This window comes from Leopardus geoffroyi, chromosome A1, assembly GCF_018350155.1.
Source record: "Leopardus geoffroyi isolate Oge1 chromosome A1, O.geoffroyi_Oge1_pat1.0, whole genome shotgun sequence".
In the NCBI taxonomy this organism is placed as follows: Eukaryota; Metazoa; Chordata; class Mammalia; order Carnivora; family Felidae; genus Leopardus; species Leopardus geoffroyi.
The window spans coordinates 112,345,123-112,357,218 of record NC_059326.1 but is presented as its reverse complement, the minus strand read 5'-3'; the positions used below and the strand labels follow the sequence as shown (position 1 = coordinate 112,357,218).

At 38.2% G+C, this 12,096-nt stretch overlaps 1 protein-coding gene across 1 annotated transcript; it reads left to right on the top strand.

The window, feature by feature from the left end:
• The first annotated feature begins 227 nt into the window (after positions 1–227).
• LECT2 (leukocyte cell derived chemotaxin 2) lies at positions 228–11,429 on the top strand. The gene is made up of 4 exons (XM_045489724.1): positions 228–482; positions 2,000–2,096; positions 4,156–4,301; positions 11,147–11,429. The coding sequence occupies exons 1-4, from the start codon at positions 437–439 to the stop codon at positions 11,311–11,313; spliced, it is 456 nt and encodes a 151-aa protein (XP_045345680.1). The 5' UTR covers positions 228–436; the 3' UTR covers positions 11,314–11,429.
• The last annotated feature ends 667 nt before the right edge of the window (positions 11,430–12,096 follow it).

Sequence of the window (12,096 nt, the reverse complement as noted above, 5' to 3'; positions counted from 1 at the left end):
AGTTTAAGCACTCTGCATACCCCTCCACAATTCTATTTCCCTCCTTCCTGAGAGGTACCTATTATCTTAAAATTAATCCGTGCATATTTTTGTATTTTTTCTATGTACGCAGCCATTCATGAAGTTGCAGCCCAGAAGACAGTCAGCTACCTTATCACTTTCTGTTAATGTTTAGTCAGCATTTCCAATAAAATTAACTCCTTCTTCAGATCAAACACTTTTACATAGGCCCTACATGTGAACCAAATAGCTACCCAGGGAATATTTGACTTTGACTTGCTTCATTCTTGTTTTTGTGTGTGTCTCACAGCAAACGAAAGACGTGAATGATGCAGAATTCCAAGGCTACATAATTCAACCTTGGCTATTCTTCAAAGAGTGTGGGGGCAATTCCAATTATCAGAGAAAGAAACATCACAAGGAAAGCAAAAGCCAAATGTTTTCCACAGAAGTCCTCCTTTTTGCTGTCTTCATTTCGACTGGTAAGTGCAAAAAACAATTTTAGAATCTTGGCTAATTTTAAAAAACAGATTTCAGTAATAGACTCAAAAGTCAGGAATATCACAACCACAAGAGAAATGTGTGTGTTTGACTACTGAAAATGGACTAGGAAGAATACAGGGGAAAGGGGGACTTCTCCTGACTTCCACCTGAATGCTGTCCTTCTTGAACAAGGGAATCAAAAAAGTGGAATAGAGGACTTTAAGAAAAGTCTATTAATCTTGGCCCAGGATTTAATTGGAACATAATTAGAAAATAAGAAGTTTGTATAAGAATTTGATTTGGAGAATTCCTTACGCAGCGACTGGCGTGGATTATGGCAAAGGGAACTCTCGCTCCCTTAACCATCACAGCAGGAGAGGAAAAATGAATATGCTAATAAATCACCTAATATCTGCCTCAATTCCCCAGGATAAATACTAGTTGCCAAAGTGATGGTATTGTATCTCGATCAAGATGTTGACTTGAAGTTTGGCTCAAAGGTATAAGACATTTGAAGCCCATCTTCTAAAAAATATATTAAAGAATATACTTAAACAGCCATATAAACTTAAATAGCCATATTCTGTTGTTCCTCTCACAGCACATATATTAATGAATAGTAAAATATCTTTGACGAAAATCAACAATCAAATTGGCTGGTTCTTGCTTTTGCTTCTGTTTTGTTAGTTTATTCTGAAGTGAAAGGATGAGTTGGCTAACTGCATCTCTCTGTGAACGTTAACATTGGAAATCTGGGAAATTTAATTCAATTGAGCATTTATCTCAATTTAGCATATACTAAAGAGAAGATGCACCTAAAACAAGTGTGCACAAAATACACTGAGAGAGCCAGCCCTTCCTCCATGTTTTACTACTTCACAATTTTTCATATATTTCTACTCCCTTCCCTTGTCTTCTCCCTCTACTCTAGGCTAAATTGGTCCGACATGTTCTTATTTCTAAGAATCTCCCTCTTCCGTGTTTGCAGACAGAAAAGAGATCTATTTAGTTCAGAGTCTGTTTTGCTAGTTCAGAGTTTGCTTCTTCAATTCAAATATTTTCTTGGATTTGATTTTTAGGACTAACGATAAAGGAACATCTCAAAGTTACTTTAGAATTTCTTGAATTATTTCTTGGCACCATGCTGTTTGATTATTTTTGCTTAACCTACACACAGTGGTCCCAAGTAATAAGCAAAGAAAGTTTGAAAATCATAACTTAGGGCATTTATTAGTTGATAATCTGAAACAAACCGTAATGATGGAGATTAATGCTTATAAATAAACACATTTACAAATATGGTGTATGTCATAAGACAGAATTTTATGGTAAGGGAAAAAGCGAACTTTACACCCGAATCGGGAATTAAAGGAACACCTGCCCATAAAATATAGGAAGTTAGAGAAAAACTGTAGTGAAAACAGAAGCGTTGAAGCTACCGGGAGACTGACAAGGTAAAAAGAGACTGGAAATATGTGAGGTCAGGAAATCTGCTTGTCATGTTTCTCTTTTATAGCTCTGGCTGGACCATGGGCTAGTATCTGTGCTGGCAAGTCTTCCAATGAGATCAGGACATGTGACAGGCATGGCTGTGGCCAGTATACTGCTCAAAGGTATGGGGTTTCACAAATAACCATAAATTCTTTTGGTTCTTAACCTCTTTGCTTAGTGTCCTTGCCTCAAACACTCACAGTCATCTCCCTTTAACAGCAGGACACATCGATGAAACCAGCTGGACTACTATCTTTAGAGCAACTTCCGAGACCTCTGTTTCAAGGATAGCCTCTGAATTGGGGATAAAGCATGTAATAAAGAGAAAGGGGAGCAAATGCATTGTTTTCCTTCTCAGTGTTACCCACCTGGTTTTTCCAAGGTGAAAATCAACATTACTATCACATTTTATTCAAGAGGGACTTGAACTGAGGTATGAAGGGTTAAGGCACCTGTCCACCACAGTTGGAGGTGGGAAAAGCTGCATAAGGATTCACGCTTTTGGTTCCTCTTCCCATCACACCATGATGTTACTGACCCAGGATGTGGGGGTTCAACATCAGAGGCTGGCCCTCGACAGGCCATTTCTTCTAAACAATAAGGGACACATTTGTGAATTTTCAATAATGCACAGCACCACCTTAGGGGTGCCACTCTCTGATGAAATAGCCATGTGTCCAATTGCATCATCGATCTCCATCCTAATCATAGTGGAACTCTCACTTAAACAAATGCTACTTACAAAGCAACCTCAAATACCTGGAGTAGCAGGGTTGAGATGGGAAATATGGAAAAATGGCCGCTCAATTGCCAGAATTAAGACTTAATTTGTTCATACCCGAAAGTGTGTATGCACTTGACTTCTACAATAATTTACTGGTTTTTCACTTGGAATCCCACTCAGTGTTGCTTTATACACAATTCTAACAATCCTCACAAATTGGATTTTTCAGGTGCTAGCCTATTAGAAGGGAGAGGGGGCTGGAAAGAGTGAATGTAAACAACAGTGAGGATTTTCAGAGACAACTTCAAGAATTCTCACAATCTGGGATCATTTTGTGCTTGTTCTTGACCCACTTTAATAAACTCAGGAGGTATCACTCACTGTATTAAAATACCATATACAAAAAATGTTGTTTGTGACAACTTCTAGTCACTGAGACAAAAATAAGATGAGGGTAACATATGATTCTTCTATGATAGGTTTCCATAAAGAGATAACTCTTTTACAACTGGTCTTGAAGGGGTGAAGAGTCATAGATCTATAAAATTTACTTACATATGGGGGCACCTGGGTGGCTCAGTCGGTTAAGTGTCTGACTTCAGCTCAGGTCATGATCTCACAGTTTGTGAGTTTGAGCCCCAAGTCGGGCTCTGTGCTGACAGCTCGGAGCCTGGAGCCTGCTTCGGATTTGTGTCTTCCTCTCTCTTTGCCCCTCCCATGCTCATGCTCTGTCTCTCTCTGTTTCTCAATAATAAATAGACGCTAAAAAAATCTTTTAAACATTTACTTACATATGGACCCCTGGGTGGCTCAGTCAGGTAACTGTCTGACTCTTGATTTCATCTCAGGTCATGATCTCACGGTTCAGGGGATCAAGTCCTGGATCAGGCTCTGTACTGACAGCATGGAGCCTGCTTGGGATTCTCTCTCCCTCTCTCTCTGCCCCTCCCCTGAGCTGTCTCTCTCTCTCAAAATAAATAAACATCAAAAGAATAAATAGGTTTTAAAAATTTACTTACATAGATTGTCTCATTTCCCCAAAATGCCATATAACAATAATAGCTAATGAATTCTTAAAGGCTCTCCATATACCAAATACTATCCTAAAGACTTTAATCTTTACAATATGGTTATTACTATCTGCAGGAAGGGAGGTTAAAATTGTGCTAAAGAGAGTGAGGAAACCTGGGACCTCCCAATATGGTGTGGCAGTTTCAGGGTTTGATATCCTAGTCTGGGAACAGTGGGCTAACACCACGTTTCTGGGCAATAAAGTTCCTAGGACAGTTTCCTCAGTCTGTTCATTCTTATTATTATTTTTTTTTTTTTGCAGTTTAATTGCTCATTCTTATTTTTTTTTTTTTTTTGCAGTTTAATTGCTCTGTGCATTTTATTAGCTAATATTAATGCAGCAAAGAGGGAACAAAAGCTCACAAAAAAAAAATTTTACATTTTAGAAATCATAGGCCTCACCAGGGTGTGGACGTCTTGTGCTCTGATGGATCGACTGTGTATGCGCCTTTCACCGGAACGATTGTAGGCCAGGAGAAACCTTATAAGAACAAAAATGCCATTAATAATGGAGTTCGGATATCTGGAAGAGGTGAGAGGTGCTGTCTATACCTGGGGCACATGCTGGAAATGTTTGATGCTTATTTATTTAATGCACATGCCATATGCCAAAGTGTCATACGTCCTTCAAAATAGTAACATCTAGAATACAAAGGCCATAGGGTACCAAACTCAAACAGCTAGATGCATTTTCAAATATGTTCCACCTCTTCCTCTGAAATCATTTTCTTTATGCACACACTCTACCTAACCCCACAGCTGACTGAAGGGCTTTCTTCTTGTGGCCCATGTGGTTTTGCCTAATAGTCTACAAACAAGATCACTTTCAACAGTATCTACTATAATAAATACTTTCATTCATCAAAATCCTACAATTCAAAGATGTTGGCATTCCTGCAAAAGTTGGCTGGAAAATATTTTCAAAGGCTTCTATGTTCTAGGTTAAGCTGGGTCACCCAGTACTCCAGGTATTGGGCTTACTATTTGTGTGTGTCGTTCTAGTTCCTTCATTCTCGTTGATGTAGAGGGCTTGATTCTATGCATAGATCTTCATCTACGTAATCATTCTTCTCTAAATGGACATCTGGGTAGTATCGAGTTTCAGGCAATTATGAAAATTCCATGAACTTTCCTGCATGTGTCTTTTAATGAACACAAATGTGCGTTCCTGTCAGAAACGGGCCCTGAGGACACTCCCCTCACCACCATAAGAAACACTTTGTGAGGGAGCTCACATCCTCAAGGGCTCTATGGTGGTTATTCTCTATAGGACCCAAATGACAAGAGAAACTGCTGCCACTGGATGGAGTCCACTTAGTAAGCAAGGCCAAGGTTGGCATGGTTACCTAACAGGCTACAGAGCTGAAGAGGCCATCAGATTCATCTGAAGGACAGAGATCTGTGGCATTGTCTAGTTAATCATGGTGACCCAAGAACTGAACAAACGGGCAGCCTACTAAAGCCTGATTTGATTTGTATAAATGGAAACACTCTAGGTCTGATGAACAAAATCGTGACTTCAATCATCACCATACTGGGTCATAAAACTGCCTCCCACCCCCAGACTTGCACCAGTTCACAAGCCCAGGGCCCCTTGAAAGAAATCAAGGCTCAGCCCCTTTGAGGAAGGGCTCCGTCACACAGCCTAAAATTTTAATTATTTATTTTTAAATATATGAAATTTATTGTCCAATTGGTTTCCATACAATACCCAGTGCTCATCCCAAACGGTGCCCTCCTCAATACCCATCCCCACCTTCCCCTCCCTCCCAACCCCCATCAACCCTCAGTTTGTTCTCAGTTTTTAAGAGTCTCTTATGCTTTGGCTCTCTCCCACTCTAACCTCTTTTTTTTTTCTTCCCCTCCCCCATGGGTTTCTGTTAAGTTTCTCAGGATCCACATAAGAGTGAAAACATATGGTATCTGTCTTTCTCTGTATGGCTTATTTCACTTAGCATAACACTCTCCAGTTCCATTCATGTTGCTACAAAGGGCCATATTTCATTCTTTCTCATTGCCACATAGTACTCCATTGTGTATATAAACCATAATTTCTTTATCCATTCATCAGTTGATGGACATTTAGGCTCTTTCCATAATTTGGCTATTGTTGAGAGTGCTGCGATAAACATTGGGGTACAAGTGCCCCTATGCATCAGTACTCCTGTATCCCTTGGGTAAATTCCTAGCAGTGCTATTGCTGGGTCATAGGGTAGGTCTATTTTTAATTTTCTGAGGAACCTCCACACTGGTTTCCAGAGTGGCTGCACCAATTTGCATTCCCACCAACAGTGCAAGAGGGTTCCCGTTTCTCCACATCCTCGCCAGCATCTATAGTCTCCTGATTTGTTCATTTTGGCGACTCTGACTGGCGTGAGGTGATATCTGAGTGTGGTTTTGATTTGTATTTCCCTGATGAGGAGTGACGTTGAGCATCTTTTCATGTGCCTGTTGGCCATCCGGATGTCTTCTTTAAAGAAGCGTCTATTCATGTTTTCTGCCCATTTCTTCACTGGGTTGTTTCTCGGGTGTGGAGTTTGGTGAGCTCTTTATAGATTTTGGATACTAGCCCTTTGTCCGATATGTCATTTGCAAATATCTTTTCCCATTCCGTTGGTTGCCTTTTAGTTTTGTTGGTTGTTTCCTTTGCTGTGCAGAAGCTTTTTATCTTCATAAGGTCCCAGTAATTCATTTTTGCTTTTAATTCCCTTGCCTTTGGGGATGTGTCGAGTAAGAGATTGCTACGGCTGAGGTCAGAGAGGTCTTTTCCTGCTTTCTCCTCGAGGGTTTTGATGGTTTCCTGTCTCACATTCAGGTCCTTTATCCATTTTGAGTTTATTTTTGTAAATGGTGTGAGAAAGTGGTCTAGTTTCAACCTTCTGCATGTTGCTGTCCAGTTCTCCCAGCACCATTTGTTAAAGAGACTGTCTTTTTTCCATTGGATGTTCTTTCCTGCTTTGTCAAAGATTAGTTCACACAGCCTAAAATTTATACCATAAACCTTACTTCTAACTGTCCTCAAAGGCAACTGCCACCATTAAGCAGGATGGCTGTACACTGGGGAAGAAGAAAGAATTGCGCTTCTCAGAGACTACTGGACACTTGCTCAACAACTGAGACTTAATTCTTGGACACCCGAAAGGCCAATGTGGTCAATCAGTCAGAATAGAGGCTTCTAGGGTCAGGTGATCAACGTAGATTTTCATTAGGGTCCATCTGACAGTGGTCCCAGTGTGTCCACAAATCCACTCTCTGGTAATTTCCCCAGTTTCAGAATGCATCATTGGAATCAGCACACTCGCTGATGGCAGAATGTTGTACGAGTGGGAGAGCTGGATCACTTGGTACATATGTACCTTCTGCTCTAACAGCTACTGCGTTTTCCAAAGCAGTAGTTCCAATTTACACTCCAACGAGGAGTGTGTAACAGTTCCGATTGCTCCATACACAATACTTGGTGCTATCTTCCAACTTTCCACTTCAGCAATTCTTTTTTTTTTAAGTGTATTTATTTTGAGAGAGAGAGAGAGTGAGAGAGAGAGAGTGCAAGCAGGGAAGGGGCAGAGAGAGGGAGAGAAAGAATCCCAAGCAGGCTCCACACTGTCAGTGCAGAGCCCAACACGAGGCTCAAACTCATGTCATGAGATCATGACCTGAGTCAAGATCAAGAGTTGAACACTTAACTGACTGAGCCACCCAAGTGCCCCCCCCCCATTTCAGCCATTGTGATGAGTATATAGTGGCATCTCATTGGCTTTATTTTTATTTAGATCCAAGTTAATTAACATATAGTGTAGTATTGGTTTCAGGAGTAGAATTCAGTGACTCATCACTTACATAAAACACTCAGTGCTCATCACAAGTACCCTCTTTAATACCCATCACCTATTTAGCCTAACCCCACCCACCTCCTTCCATCAACCCTGTTTGTTCTTTATAGTTAAGAGCTTCTTATGGTTTGCCTCCCTGTTTTTTTCTTTACTTTTCCTTCCCTTCCCCTATATTCACCTGTTTTAGTTCTTAAATTCCACATATAAGTGAAATCATATGGTATTTGTCTTTCTCTGATGGACTTATTTAGCTTAGCATAATACACTCTAGTTCCACCCATATTATTGCAAATGGCAAGATTTCATTGTTTCTGATGACTGAATATTCCATTGTATATATACCACATCTTCTTTATCCATTCATCAGTCAATAGACATTTGTACTCTTTCAATAGTTTAACTGTTCTTAATAGTATTGTTATGAACATTGGGGTGCGTGTGCCTCTTTGAATCTGCATTTTTGTATCCTTTGGATAAATAAATACCTGGTAGTACAACTGCTGGGTCATAGGGTAGTCCTACTTCTAATTTTTTGAGGAACCTCCATTCTGTTTTCCAGAGTGGCTACTCCAGTTTGCATTCCCATCAACAGTGCAAAAGGGTTCCCCTTTCTCCACATCCTCTTCAACATGTTGTTTCCTGAGTTGTTAATTTTAGCTATTCTGACAGGTATGAGGAAGTATTTCATTGTGGTTTTGTTTTTTTATTTCCTTGATGATGAGTGATGTTGACCATATTTTTCACAAGTCTGTTAGCCATCTAATTTCTTTGGAAAAGTGTCTATTCATGTCCTCCACCCATTTCTTCACTGGATTGTTTTTGGGTTTTGAATTTGAGAAGTTCTTTATAGATTTTGGATATTAACCCTTTACCTGACATGTCATTATTGGCTTTAACTTGCATTTTCCTGATGGCTAATGCAACGGAGCACCTTTTTGTATTTATTGATAGCATGGATATTATCTTTTGTGAGGTGCCTATTCAAGTATTTCTCCCTGTGTTTTCTGCATTTTTCTTATTGGCACACAGGAGCTTTTTGTATATTGTAGACGAGTCGTCTGTCAGATCTATGTATTGTAAATATCTTCTCCCACTTCATGGGTTACCTTTACACTTTATTTTTGCTGTCTTTTAATAAACAAAAATTCTTATTTTTCTTTTAGTCCAATTTGGTAGTATTTTCCTTTATTGATAACATGTTTTTACCTGTTTAAGACACATTTGCTCATCATAAAGTCATAAAAGTATTTTTTTCTTCTGTAAGTTTTATTGCTTCATCTTTCATATTTAGATTTATAATCCACTTGGAATTGGGTTCTGTGTAATGAATAAGATAGGGATCAAGATCTTTTTTTCTCACATTAGTTTCTGACTCAGTACCATTAAGCTGAAAAGACTATTTTTTCCCCCTTCTCTAATGCAGTATAGTCTTTTGTGGTAAGTCATGGTCTGAATAAACATGGGTTTGTTTCTGATTTTTCTATTGTATTTCATTGGTCAATGTGTCGATCTTACACAAATATCCAACTGTCTTAATTACTGTAGCTTTAAAATACATCTTGGGAGCGCCTGGGTGGCTCAGTTGGTTAAGCATCCAACTCTTGATTTTGGCTCAGGTCATGGTCTCATGGTTCATGAGATTGAACCCCACGTGGGGCTCTGCACTGACAGTGCGGAGCCTTCTTGGGATTTTCTTTCTCTCTCTCTCTCTCTGCCCCTACCCCACTTACACTCCCTCTCTCTAAAAATAAATATTAAAAACCAAAAACACATCTTGATATAACATAAATCTTTCATATTTATTCTTTCAGATTGCCTTGACAATTCTTCCTCATGTGCATTTCCAAATATATTACAAAATCAGTTTATCAGGGGCATCTAGGTGGCTCAGTCAGTTAAGCTTCTGACTCTTGATCTCAGCTCAATGATCAAGAGTGCCTCATGATCACATGGTTGATGAGTTTGAGCTCTTCATCAGGCTGACAGCGTGGAGCCTGCTTGGGATTCTCTCTCTCCCACTCTCTATGACCCTCCTCCACTTACACACACACACACACTCTCTCTCTCTCTCAAAATAAATAAACTTTAAAAAGTATATTAAAAAAATAATCCGTTTATCAATTTCCACCAAAAATTCTGCTGGAACTTTGGGTTTGCATTGACTACACAGATGAAATCGAGAACTGATATCTTAAAAGTAATGAGTCTTCTAATTAATTAACATGTTATATTCTCCATTTATTTAGTTCTTCCTGTACTGTTATATTAGTAGTTGTCACATTGGCTTTCAGGGTTGAAATTGTGCACATATTGTTTAACATGCATATAAGACACATTATATTGATTTTGTTTAGATCTTCTAAATCAGCAATGTCCAACAGAAATACAAGTCACATAGATAATTTAAAATTCTCTAGTTACATTAAGAAAGTTAAAAAATAGGTAAAATTAATTTTAATAATATATTTTATTTAATTCAGTGTCTATAATATTACTTTAAAATGCAACATAAAATTACTAGTATTTTACTTTTGTTGTACTGTCTTCAAAATCCAGCATGCATCTTATACTCAAAGTGCATTTAAATCAGATGAGCTACATTTCAAGGGCAGACTGGCCACTTGTGGCTAGTGGCTACCATGTTGGACAGCACAATTCTGTCCACTTAACTGTTTTCACTGATATGTGTATTAAAATCTGGTGTGTTTCTATTTCTCCCTGTTTCTCCAGTAGTCTCTGCCTTATATAGATGGTTTGTGTTTAGTGTGCAGATGGTTGTAAATGCTGTATCTTCATTGGATTTAGCATTACAAATTGTCCTCCTTTGTTTCGTTTCAATGCTTTTTGGCCCGAATCTGACTCTCTGATAACAGAATCATAACCCTTGCTTTCCTTATTGTTTCCATTTGCTTGACAAATCTTGATTCAGCCCTTTATTTTTTGCCTTTTTCGACTGTTGTGTTTTACTGTATATAGGATATAATTGGGTTTTGCTTTTTAAGCTAGTAGGAACATTTTTTTAACAGATCAGTTAACATTTATAGATATAACTCATATATGTGGTCTCAACATTGTCATATTACATTATGATGATAGTATTACAATAACTCCACCTATCTATTTGGTTGGTCTTTGTCTTTAAAATTATTTTCTTTGGGTATTTAGTAAGAGTTTCATTCTTGTGCCAATTATGTCCATTTTTGTTTGTCTTTAAAGTCTCATCATTTTATGAGAATATGTCTTAGAGTTGAAATTGTTCTGGGTGAGAACAAGAAAATATGTTAATAGTCTCAATTTTCTCAGCTAGCGTTTTTCTGTTATTCCTCAATGTCTATTAAATTTTCATATGAATCTGTTTTCCCTTGGGCATCTTGTAATTTTAATCATTTCTGGTATGATTTTGTCATCTTCCTCAATTTCCTCATTGAGTTCAATCAACTCTCATTTTTTTTTTTTTGTCTTTTCTTCCATTTCTGTTATTTTTTGAATTTCTGATTCAAGGCTACTAAAACCCAGATAAAAACCAATTTAATTTCTTTTCTTTTAGGTTTTTGTATAAAAATGTTCCATATTAAGCCAATTAAATATAAAGGTTCCATCAAGAAGGGAGAAAAACTGGGAACTGTATTGCCCTTGCAGAAAGTTCATCCTGGCATACAATCCCATATACATATTGAAAACTGTGACTTGAGTGATCCTACTGCATATCTCTAAGTAGAAGACAGATGACCAGATCTTCTAAATAGAAAACCATCTTCTTAAAAACGTGGATGCATACCCTACTTTTCAAGAAATTTGTGTCCAAATAAAAATATGATGAGTGCAAAATAGAAAATAGTGTTTTATTTCAACTCATTGCCACTCTGATTTTTGAGTGTCAACTAATTTCTGAGGGTTCTCTGATTTTTCTGTCACATATGGGATCTGAGGGGTTTTGCTTGTTTAAATTTCCTTAGTCTTGAATACATAGGATTAACAAACATGACTTCCAGCTATCCAGGCTGCATTTTTGGTACTTCTAAAACTAGCTAGCTTTCTGCTTGAAAATAAGAAAAAGCCTGAAGTTATTTTCTTGGTACAAGAAGAGAATGTTGCACAATGCTAGACACACATGCACAAATATTGAGTGAATAAGTGAGAGTTAAACTTTGAGTTAAGGTATTGAAGAGTTTCAGCAATATCCTCAGGTACGTCAAACTGGTCACAGGGTGAGGAGCTTGCATGGATTAAGACAGAGTTTGCTGGTCTGTACAACCACACTTCCCCACACTGTATCAACAAGATTTTCTAAATCATAAATGATGGCATTCCAAGAAAATACATTAGTAGTCTCAATTTCAGTAAGAGCACATTATAGGAAGCATTGGAATGAGAAAGAGGTCCATCTTAACCTGAAGTATCTCCTGGAACCAAGTCAGTCAGCCTCATTTAGCCATATGCATACCGTAGCCACTTATTTCTACACATTATTTTTTTTTAAGTAGGCTTCATGCCCAG

Bases quoted from the DNA above. Each gene is read 5' to 3' on its own strand.
- LECT2 (XM_045489724.1), top strand. From the start codon at position 437: ATGTTTTCCACAGAAGTCCTCCTTTTTGCTGTCTTCATTTCGACTG. The intron at 2,097-4,155 runs GTATGGGGTTTC...TTTACATTTTAG, and splicing joins GGCCAGTATACTGCTCAAAG to AAATCATAGGCCTCACCAGG. The intron at 4,302-11,146 runs GTGAGAGGTGCT...CTTTTCTTTTAG, and splicing joins AGTTCGGATATCTGGAAGAG to GTTTTTGTATAAAAATGTTC.